This window comes from Cololabis saira, chromosome 10 (genome assembly GCF_033807715.1).
Source record: "Cololabis saira isolate AMF1-May2022 chromosome 10, fColSai1.1, whole genome shotgun sequence".
NCBI classification, from domain to species: domain Eukaryota; kingdom Metazoa; phylum Chordata; class Actinopteri; order Beloniformes; family Belonidae; genus Cololabis; species Cololabis saira.
The window spans coordinates 33344412-33371675 of record NC_084596.1 but is presented as its reverse complement, the minus strand read 5'-3'; the positions used below and the strand labels follow the sequence as shown (position 1 = coordinate 33371675).

Below are 27264 nucleotides of genomic sequence, written 5' to 3'. Positions count from 1 at the left end.
GGATGAACATATAGGGTGGAGATGGACCTGTAAAGGCGGTTGGCTCGTCGCGCAGCGGTCAAAGGTCAGTCGCATGTCCTATAATTCCCTCCACTTGATCCCTTTACACATCCTTCAGGCTTGACAGCAGGTGACAAGAGTTTTTAATGGAAGCCAGAGGCTAAAATATACATTCAAATCGTGCAATTTGTGCATGCATGCATGAAAGACTAGATAATTGATATCACGGGCCTGTCAAGCACACCCAGAAACCTCTCTAGGTTGTATTCAGAAAACAACCTGGAGAGAAAAGTCGGCCTACATAAGAGTATTGGACTCCTCCGTGCAGAGGGGGGACCAAGTATCTCATCAGTACCACGTGTGTCCGTGTGCTCTGTCTCTGAGTCTGCGCCTTCAAGTGGAACACAGTGAAACACTCGACATTTATCAGTCGGCGAGTGTAAACACGGGGACAGATGTCTCTCGCCGCATTCTTCCACTGGAACACTTTTACAGAAACGCTCCAAGACTACCCTGTGTGACAGTCCCTCGCCCCTCCCTCCCTCCCCGCTCCCAGCAGCAGGAACAAAAAGACATTTGAGACATGTGGATGGGGAGGAAATTTCACAGTAGTCTGTGAGGTGCCACCGCTCTCCGGTTTCAGAAGGTCGTGCCAGGCGCAGCGGCGCTGCGTTTACGCTGCTTTTACGCACAGCCTGAGAGTAGATGCTGGTTAGTAGCTGCTGCTGAAGGGGATGGCCGGCGGCTCAGCCTGGATACCACACTCCAAATTCCTTTCTTTTTGCCTTTTTACATGACTCTAGATCTATGTAATATAGATATCTCGCAGAGAGAGTCGCTTAGAAAGCTGCGCAACGCGTGAAGGATGGACGTCTTTTTCTCATAGTTAGACATTTTGACTTACTTACAAGGTATTTTCCGCCTTGACTTTTAAATTCATTCCAACATCTCCTGGTTGGCACATAAAAGGAGAAGTAAAAAAAAAAAGAGTTCTCCATGGCTTCGCACAACCCCGTGAAGGCGCGGCGTCGTATCCGTCCGACGTTTTGATCCTCCTGCCGTGAAAACCTTCGCGTCTTGCGAGGATATTTTCCCCCCTTTTTTCGTGTGTGTGTTTTTGTTATTTACTAAATAACCTTACGTGCAGTTTGGAGACAAGACGGGACAGGTTTGTGGAGGTACGCAGAGGGGAGCAGCGCCTCAGAAAAGCTGGCAGCAGTTCATCAAGCGGTGATTACACGTGAATCAGAGACACAAGTAGACTGAGGGTAAATATTTCTTTTTTTCAAATATACTTCTGCTTGACTTCTCTCCCCCCCACCCTCTCTGTTAGATTGTTTATGTCACCGCAAACAAACTCCTGAAGGCTAAAGTTTATTTTCTTGGTCCCGGATAACTCTGCCGCCTGCAAAATGTCAGTCTTAAGTCATCTGGACCGGTGTTTATCAGTGATATATATGTTTTCTGTATTCCAACCACGAAGAATTCCTGTTATTATTGCACATGTTTTGTAGTTCCTATTATCCATTACCCTAAAATAACCTAATTCAGAAGCAGAGAGCGAGTTCCATGATGAAAAAGCCAATAGCATAATTAAAGGTATATCTCATCACATGGGTTTCTGTCACTAAAGGGTTAAATTCATTGAGCGCGTTAACATTCAATGACAGGACGTGACTCCTTGATCACTATCCACTTTCTCTTCTGTTGTTCAGGGTGCTGAAACTGCGGGAGCCCTGACAGGACTGCGAGCAGAGGAAAAAAGGGCATTCTGGTGGCGCACAAAAGAGGGGCAGGAGGAGGCGCTTCGTGCACTGGAGCTGCGCGGCTGTTTGATGGATCCTTCATGTTGGCTCCAGCCTCAGAGAACACTGCCTGCCCTGAACAGTTGCGAGCCGTGACAACACGCTGGGAGCCATGACGCACCGCGGATGGATAGGACGCAGCAGGAGCAGGAGCAGGAGTGCAGCCCTGCGCGTCTCCGGTGCGCGCCCGGAGCGGGATGGCCTCGGGACAGCAGGTGAGACACAGTTACGACTCTACACGCTTGTTTACAAGGTTTATTCGGGTTATTTTAGGGTAATGGTTTTAATTAGCTATAATATCGGAACAGACATTTTTGTGCGTGTGGTAATTTGAAAGCATTCCTGCCCCCAAGTCCTCTTGTTTGCTGTGAAAACACTGACTTAAATGAGTGATGGTTGATTTCCCTTGCACTTCACTTGGCTTTTTTTTTTTTTGAGGGAGCTGGAAACCTCCCAGCACCTGCCAGCTGGATTCGGGCTCCTCTGGGTCCGGGTCACTGCGACCTGGATTCAGAATCGGACTTATTTCGGTTTTTACTGCGGGTTCGTGAACGGGAGCGCATGCTTTTTCTGCGGCTGTTGTGTGACTTACAGTCTGAAGTGTATACAAGGTGCGAGGACCTTGAATAGTGGAAACACATCAATCAAAGGGAGTGTGTTTTGGTGTCTGAGGAGGAGACTGAGTCTGTCTCTGGCTCTCCAGCTCGACCCTCTTCTGTTTCGGGGCTGCGCGTAACCAGCCCGGGATGCGCGCACACATTCAGCCGCATTTTTCCTGCTCAGGATCAGGATCAGGATCAGGGCCAGACCGAGTCTCTCAGGGCTCTCTGCCTCTCTGAAAACTTTGGCAGAGATGCTGTCTCGCAACGTCTCTCAGCATGACTCTGCTCTTTTGTCCAACTCGAGGTGCTTTCTGTCCAGAACTGGCTCGGGGATGGAAAACAAACTATGATGCGTGGCTGACTCACGCGTTTGTAGAGGAGCCTTCATGCTCATTCACTGACTCAGCGTGACCTTCTGACTCACCAAGGATGAGCCTACAATGTCACACACACTCACACACACACTCACAAAGGATGAGGCTCCGACCATCAGCCCAGAGCCTTTTCCCTTTTCATCTTTTTGTTGTAAAGCTGCTGCATTTGAGTCCAGTAGTTTCATCATCACCAGAGACATCACACACCCACCAGTGGGTTTGTGTCTCATGCTCTGTGGAATGTGTTAAAGCCCTCGGTGAAGCATTCCTGGGTTTTTTTTTGTTTGTTTGTTTGTTTTTTGCTCTTTTTTTTTTAAACCCGAGTTGTTTAAAATTCTCAGTTTGTTCTCATGCTATAACCTGAGGCATCTCACACCCCCCTGTCACGCCGCCACAGCTTTCACTTCCTCCAGTCAAAGGTCGTGGGGTCGGCGGCCCCGCCGAGGGTCAGGTACGGCAGACTGGCATGTCCTCTCTGCCACCACCCTGCCCATGGGTGGTCTGGTTTGTTTTAACTGGCATGTGGCTTTACAAGAGCTAGCGTGCTGTGAGTTTGGCCTTAGACGGCTGGGGAGGGTCTACACCCCCCCCCACAACCCCAAACAGGATGGGGAGGATGTCGAAAATACATGGATGGGTGGGCACACGGTGTTATGGGATCAACTCTTTCTGATTCAAACGTTGCCCTACTGGTCAAACTCACATTCGATAGAACGCTGGATAAAGTTTTGTTATTTCCATACAGTCATCCTGACGAAAGAATTTGGCACCGATGTGGTTAAAAAACCAAAAACTCTTTCTGTCTCAGAGGGATTTGTCTGTAGAGCTGTGTACTTTACCACTATGTATTCAGTTTAATACCCTGAGACATATTTAAACAGACATTTGTATGAGCATGGCTGCATCTCGTCAAATCTGCAGCTGAGAAAAAAATCAAATCTACTGCTGTAACTATGAAAAATGAGAAAAGCGTAGGACAGGGTTTTTATTTCCTCCTCCAGACCTTGTTTTGTGTTATGTGTCTGATGATGAACAATGTGAAAGGGGGGAAACGCCATGGCGTGCAGTATGAACTGCATTACACATCTACGTTATCTGATGTAGTTTGACAGATAATTAAAATGACTATAAATTACAGTATTTCTAATTTTGTAGCTTGAAAAATCTCAACAAAAAAAAATAGAGCATCTGCTAAAATGTTCAAATGATCATTTTCAGTAAGAAGGATGGCACCCTGCTAATATTCATCTTTCCTCCTTAAGGAGCTTGTGAGAAAGACATGTATCCATCTCTGCAGTTCAGTCCACCAGACAGAGGTTCCTGACATCTACACAGACATTCTTGGTCTGCGTCCAACAAACCTACAGGCATACATTACATCTTTCCAGAAGTGCAGGATGTTTTCACATTTGTTCTGAGGAGTCGCTCCTTTCCTCCGTCTGCAGCGTCTGCTCTGAAAACATGGCTCTGGTTGGAATCAACTTCAACCCCGTCTTAAAGAGCCTCAACAATCAAATTAAAATCACTTTTAAACCAAATGGAGGCAAAAATGTTCTGCGTCAGCGTTCTGTCTGCGCTTGTACTGCACCGGCTGTGATGGTTAACTTTCTCAGGATGTAGTTGGGGTTTTTTTGTTCAAGCCTTTGTATTTTTCTCCCCTGTTCACGTGTGTCGTGTCTGTCAGGATGGTCGTTAAAAAGAACTTTTCACAAGTTGGACTTGTTAGTCAGCTGGAGATATCCAATATGAAATGAAACTGTAGTTGCTCAAAGGAATGCAGGATGTCGTTTTGAGAAATGGTTTGCAAAGTTATAGCATCATTTAAGGGTGTATGAATCATTTTATGAGCTTTGTTTTCCTACAACCGTGTGTGTGTTTTCACACACATACAGGACATTATGGACATTAAAATGAAGCAAAGCCCTTTTGCCTTTAGTGTCAAGTGAATTGCTCTGCTAGCAGTCATGTTGTGGTCTCTGGAAAGCACCTAGAGAACAACTTCTGCTGTAATAGACGCTATATAAATAAAATAGAATTGAATTGAATAGGATCATCCAGCAGAGTATAAAGCAAAAGGGTGAAATGTTGGGTCTAAACTATAAAATATCTTTAAACTTAGAGACAGTTTTAAGTTTAAGTTATTTCCGCAGCAGCACTGATGCTGTTGAACATGTAAAGCTTTCTCAGACCAAAGGAAATGTGTCCGTTAAAAAGAGATGCTTGTGAGCTTGATGCGGGGAGTCTTGTCCTCGGTGCGTCTCCACGTCGGCGTGTACGTTACTTTGGTTGTTTTTTGCCGGCACTAATGGAGAGAGTGCAGTGAGAGAGATTGATTATGCAACCTGAAATGCCACAGGGCAACTTCAATCTGGAAGTGCTTAGAGTATGCAGCTAACCGCAGTGATTCCTTCAGGGCAAATTGAAGGAGGCATGATCTGACAAAAAGGAATTTCAATTTGTTAGATGTATTCTTTCAGACAAATGCTTCCCATGCTACTTTTGCTTTGTGGGCCTGAGCGTTTGTAGTGGCGGACGGGCTCGTGTAAGTACATGGGCGAAATTGTTCCTTTCTGTGATCTTTGAATTGTTTCGTTGATGTTGAGCACTTTTCTTCGGGTTCAAACTGCTCAAATTGTTAAGAACAAAGCAGCGGCGAGTACTTTTGGAGCCGCTGATGAAACATATATCTAACTCCTGTCCTTATCATGAGATCGGCCTCGTTAAAACAGCTTTTTCTTTCAGAATACAGAAGAATGTTAACTGGCCGAGCGCGGCGCTTGTGTTTGTGATACAATAAGCTTGTATTCTTCTGAAATTAGCAGGTCAGATTCATTAATCATAATGTTTGAGGGGCTGCTTTGAACTATTGGGCCAGGTCATTAGAGCCAGGCTGTCTGGGGCGCGAGCGGGCGACACGGAAACACTTTGGAGAGCTGGTTCAGCCAGACGCGCGGCGCACTAATGACGGCCAGCGTCTGCGCGCCTCAGCGAGGGCCGCTTTCCCCAGCGCTGCTCGGCTCCAGCGTGGGATTCATCTGGAGAAATAACAACACGAGATGGGAGCAAGAAGAGGTTGCTCGGGTGGAGGAGTGGGAGTGGATTGCATTGTTGAGTTGTTACTGAACATATGACTTTTACATTGTGCGTTTGGCGGACAGTAATCTGTTCTGCGACGCTGCCGTGGCGTGTTTTCTGTCTGTTTTTTTCCTTCTCTCTGCTCGTCCTCTCGGCCCTGTGCGCGCAGCCGTTCCAAACCGAGCACACACCGGAAAGTGAAATCCTACCCTGTGATCATTGTTCCAACGGAGCTAAAATGTGTTCCCATTTAAGGTGAGGCTCACCCAAGCACTCTCTGTGTGGCTTCCTTTTTAAAACCAACTTAATCAGGCAGGAATTTGGGTTATTAGGGTCATGGACACTGGGAAACGAGCCTCGGTGAGAAACAAAGTGAGGAGGATCGAGCCAGCGAGGGCACAGATGTGTCGCATCAGGAGGCTGTCTTTATCTCAGGAGAAAATGGGGCCTTCACGGCGGATGATGGGGTCTTTGTTTAAGATACCTGCATGGATCACAAGATGCTCCTAAATCTCTCGCCGTGCGGCTTTAAGTCCGGGTAATTAGTGCTAACTCCACTTCAGCTAAACTTTCCAGTGACCCTCCACGCTTAATCTTGTCTTGAGGGTGTTGTACATTGTGAGAGCTAAAGCTGACGTGGAAAATCCCGACAGGTTCATTATTCCTTGTGCACAAGAATGCTCCCTCTGCACTTGCTTTGCACGTTTCACTGACTGAGCTCAGGTTATTTGCTCAAGTTATTCCTGGTTTGATAGTTGAAGTCTATGTCCAACAAACAAAGAGATTCAAAAATGACCAATCAGCTTATTACACAAGTTATACAGCACTTTTAGTTCATTATTTTGGTTTAAAACCAAATTAAAATACAAACAGAACATGCTATGCAATTACAGTTTTAGCCTCCACCACCTCAGGCTGGAAAGGCTTTGTGTGAATTCAGCCAGCGTCAACTTTTCTTTGCAGTATGGTGCTTGGCTGAGAGAGGCCCATGGGTTTATCCCACTGTTTTTACTGAAAACAGCCACCGGCTTTGTTTTAAACGAGAGGGATGAGAGCATCCAGAGCATCAAGACCAAACCTTAAAGGGAAATTTGTGAGTCCATAAAAATCAAGAGTTAGGAAAAACTAATGTACAGAGATGAAGGGAATTGTCTGCAAACTGTCACTCTGCGCTCTTTGTCAGTCTATAATAATAATAATAATGATAATAATAATAATAATAATGACAATAATATTGATTAATGTAGCATTGAACCAAATCCAAAAGCTAAAACATCAGCATTTAACAAAGAAATAGTAGAAAAACTGTTAAATTGTTAGCTGAAATTATCAGGATATAATTTCAGAGGCTTTGTCTCAATCAACATTAACAATAACAATTAAATATATGAAAACCAGTGAAGCCAGTTTCAATTATGAGCTTTTAAGTATCAAAATATACAACAAAAAATCATCTGGTCCTCATCTGGTTTCAAAAATGTGCAATTACAACCTTACGCGAACAGCATCACGTGACAAAAACTTAGCCAAAATGTGAAGGCGGCGTGTGAAGAGCCGTACAAATAAAGAGTTTAGGAAAAACTAATGTACAGAGATGAAGAGAATCCTCTACAAACTGTCACTCTGTGCTCTTTGTCAGTCTATAATAATAATAATAATAACAATAATAATAATAATAATAATGATAATATTGATTAATGTAACATTGAACCAAATCCAAAAGATAAAATTTCAGCATTTAATGGAAAAATAGCAGAAAAACAGTTAAATTGTTAGCTGAAATTATTTGAGGAACATTGTTGAAATTTACCGGCTGACTCTAGTTTTCTGTTGCATCATTGATCACAAGCAGCTTCTCAAGATGACATCCCTTTATACACCTTTAAATAAAGTAGTTTAGAAAGATAGCCAGTCTTTGGGTCTGGCTTGTTCCCAGATATTTTTTAATTTCCTTTTGAGCATCAAATCATTTGCTGAATCAAAAACAAAGGAGCTGCGTCGTTCCATTCAAGCTGTTCAGCTTGAGCAGCGTTTAATTTCATGTTCACTGAATAACTTTAACAGTTGCGCTGTGCGACAGTCTGTTTTGGTTTTGCTCCTAATAAAATGCTGCCGACAGATTAAGTGGACGTGATGGGAGGTAAGGTTTCCGGGAGGAGCCGCTCGTGTGTCAACCAAAAACAATAACAGCCGTGTGACAAATTTACCAAACAAGCAGTGATTAGAGAGGCATGTAAGAACAAAAACTATCCGGATAAACTGAGAAAGAAATGTCATTTGCATGTCTGAAACCAGTTAAACGTGAAGTGTGAGACATGTGAATGTCAACATTTTTGAGATGACTTCTTTGTAAAACCGCAGACTCAGAAAAGTTTGAAAAATCTGCCCTAAAACCAGAAAGCATCTGTCCATGTTTGATACCCGATTAATCCTGCGCGGGGTCACCGGCGGGTGGCAGACGCTTGCACAGAGGAACAATATATCTTAATTTTCCCAGTTATAGTGCTCCGCTGCAGCTTTGGCTCGTAGTTTTCTGTTATAACATGTCAGCAGCGGAGTAAGGTGGCTGGAAAGATGATGACATCTTTCTTGCTGTCTGTATCTCACAATAACACCATCAGGCCTGCAGCTCGTGGCTAATTGGCGCAGCACGGATGACACTTTTACGGCCAGAGAAAATTGTATTTTTACTGTGTTTGCTGTGACCCTCTGATCTGAGGACCTTGTTGACCTGGAGCGGCTTTTTTTTTTTTTTTGGCAACCTTAACGTAAACGTGCGAGGGCAGAAATCCAGCACAGTTACCTTCAAACACATTGTTTTCTGCTAAAAGTGCTTCATTTATCCCCCTGAAGAATCATTAGGCACGTTTCTTGGGCGCGGCGCTCTTTGGTGGAGGAGGAAAGCTTCAGGGTCGGTGAAGTAAATAATTTAAAAGGTTTACAGATTTACAATTAGACAACAAGTAAGCATATATCTAATGGTTCCTCCTGATTAGGTCCAGGTTCAAGCCCTGTAAACGCTGCACGGAAAGCTTAAAAGAAGTCGTGTTCTTCATAATCTCTGGATGACTTGGCCCTGGATGAGCCGGTAATCAACAAGATCACACCACAAAGTCTTATTTGAAACGGCATTAATCTGTGCTTCCTTGCATTTTTTTTTTCTTTTCAGAGAAAAACAAGCTCTAAATACTTGATTGCATCTGGTGTTTAAAGTTTAGGCAAGAATATTTTTTTTGCCAAAAGTCTCCTGTTTACATGCACAGAAGAAAGACATAAACATTACCTTCTCTCGGCCTCATACTGTACGAAGTAGAATATTCTTTTGGTTTTTTGTTAAATGTCAGCTGTTAAGTAGCTAAATGCTCCTCTGGGTTGCTGCTTTCCTGATTAGCGTGTAGCCTTTAGCGGGTTTATTGGCGCTTTTATAGCAAAAATCTACTTCCTCCTGCGGTTAAAAACAAGGCTGTTAAGTAAACCAGTGTAACACAATGCGTCTTCAGGATATAATTTCAGAGGCTTGGTCTCAATCAACATTAACAATAACAATTAAATATATGAAAACCAGTCAAGCCAGTTTCAATTATGAGCTTTTAAGTATCAAAACATACTAAAAAAATCATCTGGTTCTCATCTGGTTTCAAAAACTTGCAATTAGAAGCTTACGCGAACAGCATCACGTGACAAAAACTTCAGACTCCAGAACGCGAAAGCGGCGTGTGAAGAGCAAACCACACCTCCTAACGGGCGGTATCAGTCGCTGATAATCAGACGCACATGATTAACTGAGCCTCAGCAGGCACTTCCAGGAGCAGATGTTTCTGCTGGTCTGGGAACATTCACACATGTGTTGACATACTGCCGGAGAGGAAAGACATCAGCTATGATATTAGAGAAACAAAAGTTTCTTCTCTAATATCATAGCTGATGTCTAATATCTCTAATTTGGTAAGGGTTTTAAGGCCTTTTTGAAACAATTTAGAGTCCCTCATTCAGTAGTGATGAACTGCTAGCTACATTATTCACAAGCCAAAAACATGCAAGATGGCAGTCTTCCCTGATGGGGGTGTCCCGAGGTCAGACCATGCCAAGCGCCGACGAACTGTAAAAAAAGAAAATAAAGACTTCTGCAACATTATCCCTTCAACAGATGACACCCAGGTTTCCCCTAGCGGGGGGTTCTGGGTAGTATTTCAGGGACCATATCATTGACCTGTGTCTCCATTACCAGGAACAGCCCTGCAAAAATGGCCTTTAGGAACCTTTTTGGATGTCGAAAACGTTGAACAACCAATGAAGAGGTCGAGCGGTGCTTTGTCTGCTCGGAAGAATTACATTCTTCTTTTTCGTCTTGGCTGTCGGCTGTTTGTGAACAGTAAAACATGCACTTTACCATCACATCGTGGTCAGCTGTTATTCGTTTGGTCAGTGGTTCTTGTGTGGTGCTACGGTGTAATGGAGACGTGTCGGGGGAAGAGGCTGAGGAAGGGTCGGCCACGTTAGACGTTCCCACCTGGCGGTTTACATGGAAGCCCCCGCTAGTGGAAACGCACCTAAAGTGGAGATGTTTTGCCGTAATGCACAGTACCGAGCAGGGCCAAAATCAAACACAGAACATCAGCACAAATACCTCAGAACATCCAGCACGGTGGTGGAAGGACGGTAATGTGGACATGTTTCACAGCTACAGGACCCGGGCACTGAATTTAGACAGTCAGTTCTTCTGTGTACAGAACTGCTGCAACAGCAATATACATCAGAATGGATTAATAGGAATCAAACTAACCGGCCAAAGAGCTGCTCTAAACATGACTGAAACACAGTGGTGGGACCTTGAGCGAGTGCATGAACATTAACAAACAGAAATGAGGCTGTAAAGAAGAACGTGCGACGTGGGCGACTAATAAAGTTAAACACAAAGCAATTATTTCAAGACAGTGCTGCTAAAAGTGGTGCAGCAACACACCAAATCATGTGGTGTACTTAGTTTTCTTAAAGACTGCTTCAGAAAATTACAGTTTACTTTCTAGGTCGACTAAAGCCACAAAATCTTTAAAAAAAAAACTAAAAAAAATACAAACCAAAACAGAAAGACACATCCCCATAAACACACACGGTGGTATTAGCTGGGTTTCACTGTGCAGAATGCAGATTTCCTTGGAAATCTCAACTCAGCGCTACTGCATTTTTGTCTTGTTTGATATGGAGAGATGAAGATCACAAGCGATTTATATGACACGGTCGGAGGAAGAGAATGAAGACTGAAAGCGGTGCTTTGTATCTGCTGACGACAGCTCATCTGAGCAGCGACGAGGCTGCGATGTTGACTTGTTTGGAGACGCTGGACGTTGACACTCGCGCGTCCAGCACTGCAGCCTCCTGCATCAGCTCCTGCAGCGGCTCCTGCAGCGGCTCCTGCATCGGCTCCTGCAGCAGCTCCTGCAGCAGCTCCTGCAGCGGCTCCTGCAGCGGCTCCTGCAGCAGCTCCTGCAGCAGCTCCTGCAGCAGCTCCTGCAGCAGCTCCTGCAGCAGCTCCTGCAGCAGCTCCTGCAGCAGTTCCTGCAGCAGCTCCTGCAGCAGCTCCTGCAGCAGTTCCTGCAGCAGCTCCTGCAGCAGCTCCTGCATCAGTTCCTGCAGCAGCTCCTGCAGCGGCTCCTGCATCGGCTCCTGCATCGGCTCCTGCATCGGCTCCTGCATCGGCTCCTGCATCGGCTCCTGCAGCGGCTCCTGCAGCGGCTCCTGCAGCGGCTCCTGCAGCGGCTCCTGCAGCGGCTCCTGCAGCGGCTCCTGCAGCGGCTCCTGCAGCGGCTCCTGCAGCAGCTCCTGCAGCAGCTCCTGCCGCAGCTCCTGCAGCAGATACAAAGCAGCTCCTGCAGCAGCTCCTGCAGCAGCTCCTGCAGGAGCTCCTACAGCAGCTCCTGCAGCAGCTCCTGCAGAAGCTCCTGCAGCAGAGGAGACTGCTGGGACGGAAAAGGCAGCCTGTGTTTGCATCTCTGCGGTCAAATCCATTGCCTGATTGTTTGTTATGTAAAACCAGTTGAAAAGGTCCAAAGCGAACACAAGTTCAAGTTTTTCCAGCTTCCCAGTAACTGCACTCGCATTTACAAGGACTGGATTATTTGCAAGAACACTCTTTACAATTTCTTTTTTACGTTCCGTGAATATTATCCAACTAAATATGATGTGCTATATACTTAATGCAGACACCTGTGTTTCATTGAAAGTTGCATTCATTCATGTATAATCACGCTAGTTTTGTATTATATGATTAAATTATGTGGTTTTGCTGGGTTTGGTTAAGATTTTAACAAATTATCTGCTTTCATGTGACAACGTAGCTTCTTATGAAGTGGATGATGAACTGCATTTCAGTTTAGCTTGTTCGGTTTCAAAGCATTACCCAGAATCCAGTTAATGTGATTTTAAAAAACCAGCTCTGAGGTTCCTAAAGCGCACCTCTCTTGGATGTATGAATGAAATCCTGCAGCTGGCTGATTGTTCGACATTCCTGCATCGCTCTCTGAGCTGCTTCGCCGCCTGATTCTGACCTGAAACACTCTGACACCTACGCAGCGAGATGTTGTCAGCGAGTTAATAAAACCACCTGGAGGGAGAAACGTAGACTCATGAGCTCACACGAATTCACTCCACTCTTCACCATCCTCCCCCGGGCTCGGCGGCGTCCACACCTCTGATTATCCCGGCCCCCCGAGTGGACCGGAGTGTGTGTGCGGTGGAAATGTCTGGGAAATTAGCTGGAGTAGGGTGTATCTCTCGTTTTTGTGCCAGAGGAAAGCTAATAAGTGAAAGACAGAGCAGAGAGGGAGAAGGATTGTGTGTGGTTTTGAGCGGGCCGAGCGACCCACGTGAACCCAGACATGGGACCTGCTATCTGTTTCTCATTTTGGCAGTGCTCTGTGGTTTTCCTGCAGTGACAGCCCTCAGAGTAGAAACTGGCACTAACGAGCAATTACATCCTGCCTGCCTGGCAGGGATTATGGGATTACAGAGTGACCGGGCTTCAGTCTACACTCTCATTTAGTCCTTTCGCTCACTTCCTCGTTTTCACTCTTATCTCTGCTTTTAGACTTCATTCTGTGGTTCAATAATCCTTTTCTCCTTTTCTTTGCCCCGGACAATGACCCATTTTTCTTTTTGAAATTCTCCTTGTGCTTATCGTGTTTTTGTCTTTTCCTTATTTTAATTATGCTCTCCCACTACCTTTTTCACCCTTGACTTTGACCTCGCGCTGTCGAAACATGCAGTCATTAACTGCCGGAGAGTGAAATTGGTTTAGCGGTGAATAGGAAGAAAGACCACTTTAGAGGAAAACGCAGATAATGTGTTGGAAGCTTTAAATCTGAGGCACGAAAATGAGAAACGGTGGGAGAGAATGAGAATGGGCAGACAGGATCACTCCTGGACGTCTTATAAGGGTTAAAACACAACTTTCCCCCCCTGCTGGACTCCTCTTAGGCTCTTCAGTCGGGTTAGGTTAAAGGCTTATCACTTAAAGCGATACCCTGACAGCTTTGTCGGTACAAACTTGTGAAAAAAACAACTTTTTTCACTGCTTTGTGTGCATGAAGTTTGGGAGTTCCAGCAGATATGCTCATTTTTCTGGGACCTCCCCAGATTTGCAGGAGTCTGGTAGTGATCAGGCGGCTCTCCTGGTGTTCGGCTTCTCCCTCCTGCGTCTCTCCTTACACTGCAGGTGTCTTTTATGGAGTCAACCATGATTTACTCTCCTTGTGTTTTACTCCCGGCTCAGCAATCAGGCACCGCGGCGGTGGCAGGTCGAAGCTGGAGGTCAGAACATTTTACATATGTGCATGCATACACAGCAGTGCACAGCGCGTCTCTAATGGGGGGTAATTACTGCATTAAAGAAGTTTGGCTTTCACAGGGAGATGAAAGGAAGGTCTTTTCTTCTTTCTTTTTTGATGTGAACAAGGTGACAGGTTTATAGAGAGAGCCTGAGGATGCGATCGTGTACATGACGCACATTTATCAGTAACACACAGATAACATTGTGCCCTTTTCTTTCCTTTTTGCAGCATTGTGAGTAACAGAAAAATACTGTGTTGCTTACAGAACCGCACATTAGCGCTCGGGCTGGGTCTTATGAACTCTGGAGCTTCAGGACAAGATTGCAAAATGAACATCCAGAGCTCAGCAGTATTATAAAAGTATTATTACAACACTGATGTTTAATATTATGATCTGCTGGCATGCATAAAACATTATATATGATAGCAGTCATGCAACTATTTTAATAAAAAACAACCGCATTGCGCAAACTAAGCTATGCAGCACGGCAAACAAAAGCATGTTCATGGTGCCTTTTACAATCTTAAATCCCCAAGAGTCAGGTTTATGTGTCCTGCAGCGTTGTTGAGTGTTTATGGTTACTACAACAATTACACTAAAGTGTTCATGCTCATTTACACTGTAAAAAACTGTTAACCTGGTCGTTAGAACTTCAACAGTTAATGAATGCAACAAAAAGAGAAAGCTGAGGTCATTTTTCATGGCTGTTGCGTCATTGTCGGCCAGATTGTGGCGTATTAACGCATTTAGCAGACTGCCTTTGTCTTGTCATCGCTAGATTTTACAGCGTTGCCACACAGCTGGGGTCTCTGGCACGTTGTCTTCCCCCAGATCAGCTTCAGCTTTCCTCCGGGTGGTGTTCACACATGCTTGTGAGGGAAACAGCGGTCTGCTCGTGGTCGTGCAGAGATTATGTTATAGTCTTAGTTTCACCACTTTAACAGGATTTTGGCTAGATTTTGAAAAGAGATACGAGGACACCAAACCTGAACCCCCGCCCCAAACAAACAATGATTATTAGGGCCTATAGCCGAGTCAAACAGCTCACGTGGACTCGGCTCAGCCTGACGTGCACGCTGCCGGACCGTGAGAGGAGTAAACCCGAGCAGACACGGGAGGAACACGGAGAGAGGCCCCAGCCAGCCGAGATTCAAACCAGGAACCTTCTTGCTGTGGGACAACTGTGCTAACCGCCCCACATGTTCCCACTTAAATTACATGTGTATTTTGTATACGTGGTATTTAGTTTTCAGCATCAGTATTTACAGGAAAATTGAAAGTCACTTCAGCTCATTTTCCATCTCTCCGGGTGGTTTTGTTGCAGTTCGGCGAAATGAAAATGATAGAATATTTTACTGGAATGTAAAAGCATGTAAAAGTGTACAACACACTTTATCAAACATTTGAACCTATATTATACCTTATTGCAGCTTTGCCTACATTAACTGACACTGAAACTGTACCTTAATGGACCCGATGCAACACATCACTTCCATTTCTTCCAGTCCCTTCAAGACTGTTTCAAAAAGCAGCTCGCTCTCGTGCGGAAAGCTCTGCTATCTGGCCGTGGCTTTATACGCTGTCCTCACTTCTCGGGAGTTTATCCACTCAACTAACTGTGAACAACAACTGGACCAACAGTCTAAATAGGAGGTGACAAGAACACGGCTCTCCCCGGTGCAGACATGCAAGCTAATGGGCCAACCAAAGTCTTTAATCAGTCCAACAAGAAGGAAAACACATGCCTTGCGTTCTAATCACACCTACAACACACATACATAAACACCAGCTAGTTCTCGTCAATTCTTAAGGACCAATGTCTCGCTCCTTATCCACTCTTTCTCCATCTCTCAACTCCCCCTCCCACCTCATCTGTGAAAAGGCTGGAGGCGTCGGGCTGTAAACAGCTCCAGAGTGCCGGGGTGAAATGAACCAGCAGACAGGCCCACGTAGACTCCCAGCTCATTGATCTAAAAAGGTCTAAACACTCCCAGCTGTGGCATTAGGGACTCCGAATGGCACCTCTCCAGAGACTGAGTGAGGACCTGCAGCCCTCCGCCTCGTTTCACTCTGCTGTTGGGGTTTTAAATAGCTCGGAGACAGAGGGAGATGGGAGCAACGCAGTCAGCATAGTTTGGTTTTAGGTTGCTGTGATGGCGTGCAGTCTGTCTGTCTTTGCGCCTGAATTATGCTCGGTTTGTCTCCCCTCGTCCTCCCGTTCCCTCAGCGTGTGCGCCTTCACTCTGCCTGGGCCGGATCGCTACGGCTGCAGCATGCAGGATTGCATAAATGCACCTACAGGTCTTATCACGACCGGTGATCCGTAGCCTGTTGTCAGTCTTTCATCTCGTTGCACATATATAACTGGCGGGATTGTTTTTGACAGTTAAATAAGCATGGTGCGTGCATATCTGCAAGATCTACAAATATGTGAGCGCTGCACACGGGAGTACGCTGCCGCGGGTGTGCAGTGTTGCTGTAGTTCAGTGGCAAGGTTAAACAAAGCTTTGCAGAGATGATAGATGTGGTGTAAAGATGTTGGAGGGAGCTGTGGGCAGAGTTGTTTAAACGAATATTCATGCAAGACTTAAACAAATCAGATACTGAATCGACGTGATTGTTGGCTATCAAACTGACTGAAAAGAAAGTAATGTGTCTTTTGCTCTTTTGCTTTTTGTTGTCGTTTTAGAGAAGTTGATGGTTTTTAACTCTAAACCTGTAATATAAAGAAAGCGTCTCCTTACAAACGCCACAAAACTGTCAACTGATCATTTGATCATTGACATAATGACAGTTGTAAAGTGTTTCCTTTTTTTTTTAGGAGCGTTTCCTGAACATTTTCTGTGTATCTGTTTTAACTGAAACCCTGTTGATGCTGATTATTATTAAAAGGTGATTGATCGGCTGGCAGGGAAATCCCCTGAAACTGGATAAATCAACAGGCTCTTGGCAGGAAGGACATCCAGCATTAATCATTTGCTTAATCAATAAACAAAACACATTGATCTTTGGTGACTGTTGAAGGGAAAAGTCCCAGGAAGTTGCTTCGTCAAAGTTGGGAATTTTAAAAGGGAAACGGCGGGAAGTTTACACAGTTGCTTTGTATCACTACGGTGTGGATTTATGGTATTTACACTTAACACACATAAACTTAAGTTGTTTATACAGTAGCTGGCAAACCAGGGAATCGGATATGTTCAATGTTAGCAAACAGACACGCTTTAATTGACATTTTAGAGTTTTACTGCCCTTGTGCTGGTGAAATCTTCACCATGAAGCTGTTTCTTCTGCTTGTTTTTGCCAGTTTTGTGTTATTATACAAAAGCTTAGCCTGTCGTTTGATTTAGGACAACACTGATTGAGAAGTTTCTTTATCTGCCATCAACTGGAAATGATTGTTACCAGAATTATTCCAGATGTTTAGTAATAAATCTACATGCCATTAGAGTTTCAGAGGGTTTTTTTCCTTTTCCTAAATTTTTTTCCTACAACTGCAAAAGCACCTGAACTCTGACTGCAAACGATGATACGTTCAACATTACCCATCCTAACTTTCCTTGGAAAGTTCTGCGTATTTAGTGGAAAGGCAACTGAAGTGATACATTTTTCTTCACAACGAATGAACAAATAACTAACTTTGTTTTCTGTTGGTAGTACATCAGTGTTTGACCAACTCAAACCTCGGCAGATCTCCTTGTAGCACGTTGTCGGTGCGATCAGAGCGCAGCCTTGGCATTTACGCAGCTCCAGCCACCTGGTTCAGACTATCATTTGTAATGCTGATTTAATGACAGCAGGGTATTTTCTTCCCACAGTCGCCTGGTGCTTGCCCCGGACGAGAGGTTGTATTTCCTTAACCAGGCATTTACTTTCTTTCATTGGATTGGTATTAACTGGATTACATGTAATGAGGTGAATTGTGTCCCTTCAGTGCCTTGGGATGACATTTCTAATGATTTGGCATCATGTAAATAAGGAGTCTTTAAGTGACAAATGAGTTTTGAACGTGTATGAAAGAGGTAAGAATCCCCTTCATAGCACACCAGGAAGGATTACTCCTCCTGATGTCCAGACTGTGGCTGAGTTTAGCCTTTTCGGGGCCGGAACAGGATCAGATGAGCTCGTGTTCTCCGTGCTCCTCGGCCGGGACGATCCTCCGCGCTGCACGTACTATATATAAACATCTGCGTCCGTGACATTTCTTATCACCTGTCCTCCATTTCTGTGGTTTTTGTCTGAGACCTCCATGAAGTGCCCTCGCTATGCCTAGTTCACCCTGCTTGTACGTCTGCCACAGGAATAACCTCCAAGAATGTCTTTGACAAGTGTATCACAGATGCTGGCTTTTGTTGCCAGACCGGGCTGTTTGCATGGATGTATGAGCAGACAAGCCGACACTAGCCACAGTCGCTGGCAGCAAACACTGCTCTTTTTCTGAAACAGCAACAAAAAACGCTGTCCTCGTGCACTGAGGACGTGATTTATGTGACACGTCAACCGTCTCAGGGGCCCGCAGGGCTTTTCTTTTTTATAGTATCTGGACAATTGTGAATGTAAAGACATCATATCGCCCGCATGTTGTGCCCTTAGTTTATGTTAGCCTTTTCAAAGGAAGTTCTGGGATACGGAAACCTGACAGAGTGTAACCTTGTTCTTGTTCTGAAATTCCTGTGCGCCTCTCTGTTCCTGTGTTTCCTCAGGTGGGTCCAGATGGAGGGTTCGGAGGAGGGACGTCACGTCAACAAAGGCCAAGGTTCGTCACCAGTGGACAATGTTGCTCCCGACTTTTCTCTTCTTTTTGTCGTTGTTCTTCCTCTTCCGCTGCTCCACTTGTCCGTGCTTCTCCCTCACTCGCCCCGGGAATATAAAATCGCCGTCTCTGCAAACGGTGTAGACGCACGGTATAAGTCTTCCTTTGCACTCTTGCTGACAACCGTAAACCTGAGGAGGAGCGGTGCAGATGTGAACTGCTGATGAAATCCATACGCAGCCGACTCAGGAGTGAGCTCTTCAGGAAACTCCGTCGGCACTTTTGTTGCTAATTTATAAGCAAACAGAAGGAGTTTAATCCGAGGATGAAAATAAAGTTTTATTTGATTTAAGTATTCCTTAAGAGGGAAATCCCTTTAGAGGAAACACGTTTGAGGTAAAGCGATGTGTTTGATGGGAACTATTCAGCTTTATTTCGCTCAGTTAAAAAAAAAAAGACTTTATATCACTACGGTGTGGATTTATGGTATTTACACTTAACAAACATAAACTTAAGTTGTATATACAGTAGCTGGCAAACCAGTGAATCTGATATGTTCAATGTTGGAAAATAGACACGGTTTAATTGACATTTTAGAGTTTTGATTATTATGGTGATTTTTTTTTTCATCAAAACTTTTATCATGAGTTGCAGAATATCTTTCAATTTAACAAAAAGGTCAGGGAATGTCCAAAACTGAACTCAACATACAACTTTCAAATTAAAACAGGAAAAGTGAGGAAATTCAGCCGACAGCAGCGAAAAAACACAAGAAAAACGAGACTCATGGAAACAGGAGAACCCCGGATCAAAACCACAAAACCAGCACAGCTTCCCCAAAGACCTGCAGACAAAGACTTTACAAGATAATAACAGAATAACTCGTCATTATGGGAAATAGTTGTTCTCTCCTTCCCAAGAGTTAGGTCAGATGATTGGTACCATTCTCATGTTTGTGCAATCAATGAGGAGAGCGGCTTCATGAGAGGACAGAAGACCCGGGATAACAGTAAGAGCTGCTGGATCAGAAAGTACATCTGATTAAAAGAATTCCTACATTTCACAGAAACGTAAAATACCATCCCAAAACAATTAATCATAATTAATCTTAATTAATCAACAGGGCCGTATGTCAGCGTTTGCTACTACGGCCATTTAGAAATGAATAAAATGTGTCTTTGGAAATCAGCTCACAGCTGCATAGATGCTCTTTCTCCATAATTTTGTATAATTTTCTGACCTAAATTGTGTCATGTGATGGAAGTTTCTTGTAGCAACAAACTCACGAAGAAATACCGCCTGACCGCAGCTCCAGCCAGCTCGACTTTATGTGTAAACATCGGGTCACTGACTACTCTCGTTATCTACAACTGCAGCTCTTCTCAGGGACAGCTTTGCAAAGGCTTTCCACAAAATATGACAAATTAAAAGGTCAACACACTGGAAGTGAATTAAAAAAGATACATAAATGAATCAGGTCTGCAACACATTCCAAAAATATATCATAATGATGCCATTCCTTTTCCCAGCGGGAAAATGTGAAGGATTTCAGTTTTGACGTTTGTCCCGAGCTTCCTGCAAACACGTCTTTAACTTTAGTTTTAATATCGTCTGCGGGGGGACAGGTCAGGACTCAGTCAGGCCGGTCCAAAACCTCTCTTCTTCCTCAGCCAACTGAAATATCCATGGATGGAAAAATGTCACCTCAAAGGCTCAATAAGTGGCTCTAAAACCCCCAGTTTGCATTAGTGTTGACATCACATACAGTCGGTTTAAACCACCTTTGCCAATCCCTCTAATACTTTTGCACTCTTTGCTGAACGCCGTCTAGATACATGCAAAACCTCTTTTCTAAGTAAAAAAAGAAAAATAGCCTCCTAAAGTTGTTCCAGATGCAGATGTGCCTTGATGCAGATGTGCCTGTGAGATCAGAGATGGCAGGTGTTCAGCTTTTCTCTGTGAAAATAGTGCTCATAATGCCCGGTCCTCTGTCTCCTCAGATGCTGCTGTGGGTGCTGGTCTCTCTGCTGCCTCTGGTGGACGGGGCTCACATGAGAGCCGCTGCCGCTGCCGCTGGCGTGGGATCAGAATCAGGCCGCGCCGCGGGCCTGCTGGGAGGCCAGGAAGAGAGAGATTTCCCTGTGACACTGCCAGAAGTGGTGGAGGACAAGGAGCAGGAAGACGACAGTCGCCCTCGCTCTACTTGGCACGCTCTATATGGTACTGAACATGTTCTGACACCAGAATTATAGCACATCAGCTTCACGGGACTGTATTAAAAATGGAAAAGTGCTTGAGCCCAGGCACCTGCTCCAGTATCACAGTAATCTTAGTACATTTAAGTGCAATGTGTATAAATAAGTAGAAATTCTAATATAAAAGTGAAATTGGTGATAGTGTCAGACATGTGGTAACTAATCTGCTCCCGGTTGTGTGTGCTAGCGGTCACTTATCGTTCTTTCTTCCGACCACATCCTTTCGTTCCATTCAATTTCAGGGCCTTTGGTAATGGATGAGATGGATGACCATCCCAGTATCCGCTGGGCGGGGCGCTCTCCCCGCTCGTCTGACCCCACAGAACCTCAACCCAAGGGATCACAGAAGAAAAAGAAGAAGAGGAAGAAGAAAGAAAGGGAGGAAGAGGAAGAGGCAGGAGGAGGGGATGGAAAGGGTAAAGGTAAAAGCAGGCGCCCAAAGCAGAGCAGCAGGGACTGCCGCGTGGAGAAGAGAGAGATGAGGGTTCGAGACCTGGGACTGGGCTTCGACTCCGACGAGATTGTCCTCTTCAAGTTTTGTGTGGGATCCTGCCAGTCCTCAAGAACAAACTATGACCTGGCCCTGAAGGCGCTGCTGGAAAATGGCTCGCTGCCTAGACGCACTATCCGCAAGGTCAGTAGCCACCCCTGCTGCCGGCCCGACCGGTACGAGCCGGTTTCCTTCATGGACGCCCAGACCACGTGGAGGACCATCCAGTCGTTATCTGCTGCCAGCTGCATGTGCATGGGCTGAAGAGACAAACGAGGGAAAGAGTGACGGGGATTGATGTCACTCTTCCTGAACAGAGGAGGCTCCGGTGGGCGTCGTGTCCAGGAAGGCCTGCATGTAGGAAACCACCAGTGGGGGGCGCTGTCCCGCGCGGGGCCGGGGGCACGGGGTCACGGGTCACGCCCTCTGTTTGGTGCAGCTGGACGTTTAAAGGCAGAGGTCAAACTCCGAGACCGAGGGGGAGGATCATCAGGGAATCCCATTCTGGATGTATTGTTGCTCCATCAAAGAATGACTTGTTTCCAACTAAATGTCCAGCAACTGATGCAGGATAGTCGAGGTCAGTTTCTAACTTACAGAAAAGACTTCTTGTGTTGAACATGTTTTACTTTATATGGGAGAGAGCTAAAGGCTCCGAGCTCAAGAGAGAAGAAGGAGAAACACAGCTAATGGACTGACACTGAGGACTGACTAAAACGTCTATGCTATAACTTAAAAAAGAGAAGAAAAAACTAACAAAAAGGACAAAACAGATGGACATAACCAGTGAAACAAACAGGGACATCATCTTGTATCTTTTCAGGTGAACTCAACCAAATAGATGCCATGCATCTTCATGTATTACTGTGTAAAAGTAAAATATATTTATTTCAGATAAATTATTTATTTATTATGGCTTCATATGAGAGCTGTTTTATGAACTTTATAATGTAGATATATATAGCTATTTATTTCCAGGATTCACAGTTCACAGTTTACAGTTGCTTCTGTTATCTTAGACTTTGTACTTTTTCTTTTTTTTTTCCTGTTTGAAGAGGTGATTTTCATGTTTACCCAATATAGTAACTAAAACGTGGGCCAGACGACTGGGTGGATTAGAGATTTACAACAAAGCAGTCAGGGAACTCTCCCCGACACTTCATCATGAATGGAGGAAATCAAATTGACCTTGATCTTATTTTAGGAGCAAATCACTCTTCTGAGTTTGACAGTTAGTCTCTCTCTCTCTCCCTCCTCTTTCCTCCCCTTTTCTCGTCTTTTTGTTTTTGTATCTGGTGTTGTCAATTGAAAGTCACATTTATCACAATAAAATGTACAAATTTGACAGATGACACTGTTAAGTTACAACACCTCCACACTTAATTCCCATATTAAAGTGTTTTCCAATTTATTCTCTCTCACCTGCCATTATTATTGTTGTTGTTTTTGATATTATTATTATTATTATTATTATTATTATTATTATTATTATTATTATTATTATTATTAAATTCTCTTTATTTTTGTATGGCTTTACCATCTAAGGGAATAAAGTTTTTTTTCTAAATGAGAGTCTGATTATAATTGTTTATAGAAAGAATACGTTTCCATAAATCCAAAAGTGCTTTTTTTTTTCTTCCCCGGCGTTAATAATGCTGCCTGCCAACCTTTCCCAGCTCCATTTGGTGTCAATTTATGTTGTAGCGCCACCTGCCGGTTAAAAAAAACTAAAGCAACGTTTGATTTTCGTCTCGGTTTTAACTTACTTGTAAGTGTGTGATGCGTTTGTTTAAGACCTCAGTGCATACATTACTCAGACAATTATAATTTGTGTTTTATTTATTTACCTGCAAATCACCACATCCAACATCCAACACGCACGCACGCACACGCACACACTGAAGAAAGGGAACAAAAACAAAGCCTCAGGTCATACATCTAGTTATTTACATAAAGAAGGTGGTATATTCAGATTGGCTTTTAACAACTGCAGACATCAAAACAAATATGAAAATGTGCAATTATATCCAACCAATTCAGAATGTTTACACTTTTTTTTCCCCCTGTATCATAAGCTGCATCGTGGAAGACATTTAAAACACATTTAAATGTAAGAAAACAAGCAAGCTGCATGTAAGAACAACATCCATAAAATATTACAGCCTAAGGTGCAACAGAAATTCAGTGTAACAACAATACAAAATAATGGTATAAACATAGATGAGGGTATTCATTCAGAGTGTAAAACACACGGATATCGCATTTATTTGTACCCACAGGGTATAACAATATTTAGTTTTCATTTCCATGTTTGGAAAGCAGCGCAGATCTCATATATCCCGTCTGCATTGCAGCTCAACTCATTTCATGAAAGAATTGCAGTCACTGGCAAAATTAAGTTAGTTTTTCTCTGCTTTTTTTCCTAATTGGGGAAAATTGTCCATCTCCACTTCACATACAGTTAGATGTAAGAATATTATGGCTGCAATGTTGTGCTTTGGTTCAGATGATCTGCTGTTGTAGTTTTGCGGATATAAACTTGTTTGCAGTTTTATGAGTTTTCGGTTCAAGTTAAAGAGGTAAGCGGTCCACTGAAGGCCGAGATGATGATTTTAGTTGCAGTTCGAACCCCAAGCATTTTCATGCGTCTAATTGTGCTTCCAAGATGAAAGTTTTAAATCTAAACTAATCCCAAGTATAAGTTGAAGTTTGGGTGTACTAATGAATCTAATTATAAACAGTACTCGAGTTGAGGGGGGATGAGGGGGGATGGCATCCCCCCTGAAATAAAAACGGTCCAAATCATCCCCCCCTGAAATAAAAACGGTCCAAATCATCCCCCCTGTAAAACTGTCATCCCCCCTTTCCATCCCTTGTCATTTCATCAATGAATGTGGTTTTACTGCTATTTCAACATTTAGAGTCATGACCAGAAAAATAACTTATTTGACCATTTTCACCTGTTTCAAGTAAATTTTCACTTGAAATAAGTAGAAAAATCTGCCAGTGGGACAAGATTTATCTTCTTATTACAAGCAAAAATATCTTGTTCCACTGGCAGATTTTTCTACTTATTTCAAGTGAAAATCTACTTGAAACAGGTGAAAATTGTTGTTTTTTCCAGTGATGAGTCTTGTTTTAAGTGTAATGAGATTTTTTACTAAAATGAAACATTTTAACTAGAAATAGGACAAATATTCTTATTTTGAGTTTTTGCAGTGATCCATTTGACTTATCCTGTGAAGGACAGAGTCATATTGATAAGTTCAGAAAACTGTTTTTTATTTTTGTGTTTTGATGTATTTGATATAAGCCCAGTGGATATTTAAAGCTTACAGAACGCTGCATTTAACTGCTGCTATGTCATTCCTGCAGTATTTCTGCAGGTGTTTTGGTCAGTGCTATTATTTGTAATATATTATATTATTTGTAACCAGCACAAATTATCTGTCCCCATGTGATAAAATCCACCATCCCCCCTGATTTCCTTTACAACTCGAGTACTGATTATAAATATGATATCATTGCAACTTGAAATATTGTTTTAGAGCACATGAAAAGGGCCTCCATCAGAGACATTTGGCTGAGACGCTGAACGTGCAGGTGACCGTGTCCAGTTTCCTGACGAGCGCGGCGTCGCTGCGCGCAGGGGAAGACCTCTCTGTTCCCTCCCGTTTGAGACGATCCCCCTCCTCCCGGCAGTCCACGGGGGTCGACTCCACGCTGAAGGGGTGGAAGCTCCCGCGGGCTGTGTCGTACTCCCACGCTTGCCTCATCGCAAAGTCTGTGAAGGACGGGTCCTTGGAGGACGCCTGCTGCTCCGCGTCGGTCCTGTAGCCGGCGTTGCGCAATGACGCGTAGCTGGTGTAGTTGCTGGGAAAGGATGGAGGCGAGTTCTGACCCCCCACCCAGTCCTTGTTGCCCCCACCGTCCTTGGCCCACGCCACGGTCCTCTTCAGTCTCTCGCAGCCTTTCAGCAGCAGGTTCTTCCGGCATAGGATGTACACCCAGGGGTCCAGGATGGGGTTGAATGAGGCGAAGCGGATGGCCAACAGGTCGCTCCGGTAGTCGGGCTTCCCCCCGGCAGAAATGTAGTCAGGGTCGTACAGTTGGTTAACAAAGATTCGCACCTGTCAGGTAGAAGCACAACAGTGGAATAATCTGAATCAGTATTTTTTACCGTATGCGCCTTATGCATCACATTAACGCACATCCTATGTTGTGCCAAAAAGTGATTGCCTGCCAATCTGATTTCTTCTGATTTCTGTCCGCGGGAGCGCGCACAGCAGCCCGTTGAGCGATAGAGCTAAAACGTCGGATTTTCAGATTATGAAGCTCAAGAATGAGATCAAGTCATATTTAGGCTGAAACAACTTTTAATTAACTGTATTTGATCTTCAATCAATTTTTGGCAGGTGAAAACGCCTATTTTGTGTTGTAATGGTCCTTTAAAAGAGTTAAAAGCAATCCTGTGAGCTCTAGTGTTTATATTATGAAGCCCAAGAATGAGATCAAATCATATTTAGGTATACCTAAATATGATTGAAATTGATTGAAGGCCAAATACAGTTAATGAAAGATTGTTTCTATATATAGAAACAATCTTTTATTAACTGTATTTGGCATTCAATCAATTTTCGGCAGGTAGGCTAAAAATATTTGTACCTGCCGAAAATTCCATACCCATTTTCAGGGGAGAAATCAGATTCTGGCAGGCAATCACTTTTTGGCACGACCCCGGCACTTCAAAACCAACATGTTGTACATTTTTTCTTTTTAATATTATTTGTTCTTTGCACCAATCACCACAACAAATGCCCTGTGTGTGTTAAACTTGGCAAGAAACTTCTTTCTGATTCTGATTTCTGATTCTGTTGGGGTTTTATTATGGGGACAAGTAGAAGTAAGCAAACGGACTACTTACCACTAAAGGGATGGAGCACACCAGGAACACGATGGTCATGAAGACCAGCAGCCAGAACATCTGTATCTCCGCGGCGGAGGCGGCGGACGGCAGCCTGGGGAAGCGGCGCCGCGAGCCGCCCTGCTCGCACAGCTCCGTCCTCACGATGCCCGTCCTCTGGTTCATCCCCACCAGAGACCTGCACACCGCCAGGTTACACAGCACCGTCACCGCGATCAGCACCAGCATCACGCCGCCGTACAGGAAGGAGTAACAGGCTCCGAGCGGGTCCACGGACCGCCAGTCCAGGAAGCACCAAGTCCCAGGGAAGTGCCTGACGTGCCGGCCGAAGCCGAAGCTGGGCATGACGCACAGCACGATGTTGGCCAGGTACGTGGCCAGGAGCGCAAAGCGCGCCATGTTCCTGTCGATGTGCTGGGAGTAGAAATACGCATGGTTTATGGCCAAGTATCGCTCCACCGCCATTGCGCAGAGGATGGACATTCCAGCCGAGCCAAAAAATAGCATTGAGAAGGAGAAGAAGTGGCAGAGCAGCGCTCCTCCTGGCCAGCGACTGGCCACGTACGTGGCGATGACCACGGGACTGGTGAAGCAGGTGCCCAGCAGGTCCGTGATGGCCATCCCGCACACCAGCGTGTAGAACGTGGTTTCCTTCTGCTCCTTTTTAGAGACGCACAGGACAACTATAGCGATGAGATTTCCCAAGACTCCCACGGCAAACATCGTGGCTGAAGTGACCAGGGACTTGGACTCAAGTCGGAGCGCAGGAAAAGAGCTGAGATTGTGGCTGAGGAAGAGAGGCGGCAGCGGCTCGGAGAGGTTCGTGTCCAGTTCTTCAAACGCAACAGTGTCGTTGATCATTATTAAAAGCAATTGGTACAATTAAGGTTCAATGTAGGAGGACTAAGGTTCAGAAACCCTTCAGAAGAACAGAGTGCTACTCAAAATAAAGTATAACCTGAGACTGAGGAGGGTTAAAGTAACTGTTGTGTTAAGTTTCCAGCAGTGCGTTTCTCGGTTCTCTGCGTGCCAGATGAAGGTGCACCTGTTTATGTTTTAGTGCGCGGGGTGTTGCGGGTATTTAAGCTCTGTGCTGATGTCAGGCGAGTGACGTGCGGGCGTTAAGCGTGGCTAGACAGGTTTTTAAGAATCCAATTTATGC

The 27264-nt window shown here is 44.5% G+C and overlaps 2 protein-coding genes across 2 annotated transcripts; one reads left to right on the top strand and one right to left on the bottom strand.

Annotated features, from left to right (window-relative positions):
• Positions 1-187: 187 nt before the first annotated feature.
• On the top strand, positions 188-22603 carry LOC133452027 (glial cell line-derived neurotrophic factor). Its single transcript, XM_061731213.1, has 5 exons — positions 188-1268; positions 1716-2020; positions 18384-18436; positions 20434-20653; positions 20931-22603. The coding sequence occupies exons 2-5, from the start codon at positions 1918-1920 to the stop codon at positions 21440-21442; spliced, it is 888 nt and encodes a 295-aa protein (XP_061587197.1). The 5' UTR covers positions 188-1268; positions 1716-1917; the 3' UTR covers positions 21443-22603.
• Positions 22604-24747: 2144 nt separating this feature from the next.
• Positions 24748-26963, bottom strand: ptger4c (prostaglandin E receptor 4 (subtype EP4) c). Its single transcript, XM_061731454.1, has 2 exons — positions 26103-26963; positions 24748-25308 (listed from the first exon to the last, which is right to left on the bottom strand). The coding sequence occupies exons 1-2, from the start codon at positions 26961-26963 to the stop codon at positions 24748-24750; spliced, it is 1422 nt and encodes a 473-aa protein (XP_061587438.1).
• Between the last annotated feature and the right edge of the window lie 301 nt (positions 26964-27264).

Coding starts and splice junctions, on each gene's coding strand:
- ptger4c (XM_061731454.1), bottom strand. CDS start 26,963: ATGATCAACGACACTGTTGCGTTTGAAGAACTGGACACGAACCTCTCC. Junction 25,309..26,102: donor TGTGCTCCATCCCTTTAGTG/GTAAGTAGTCCG, acceptor TCTACCTGACAG/GTGCGAATCTTTGTTAACCA.
- LOC133452027 (XM_061731213.1), top strand. CDS start 1,918: ATGACGCACCGCGGATGGATAGGACGCAGCAGGAGCAGGAGCAGGAGT. Junction 18,437..20,433: donor TCACGTCAACAAAGGCCAAG/GTTCGTCACCAG, acceptor CTGTCTCCTCAG/ATGCTGCTGTGGGTGCTGGT. Junction 20,654..20,930: donor TACTTGGCACGCTCTATATG/GTACTGAACATG, acceptor ATTCAATTTCAG/GGCCTTTGGTAATGGATGAG.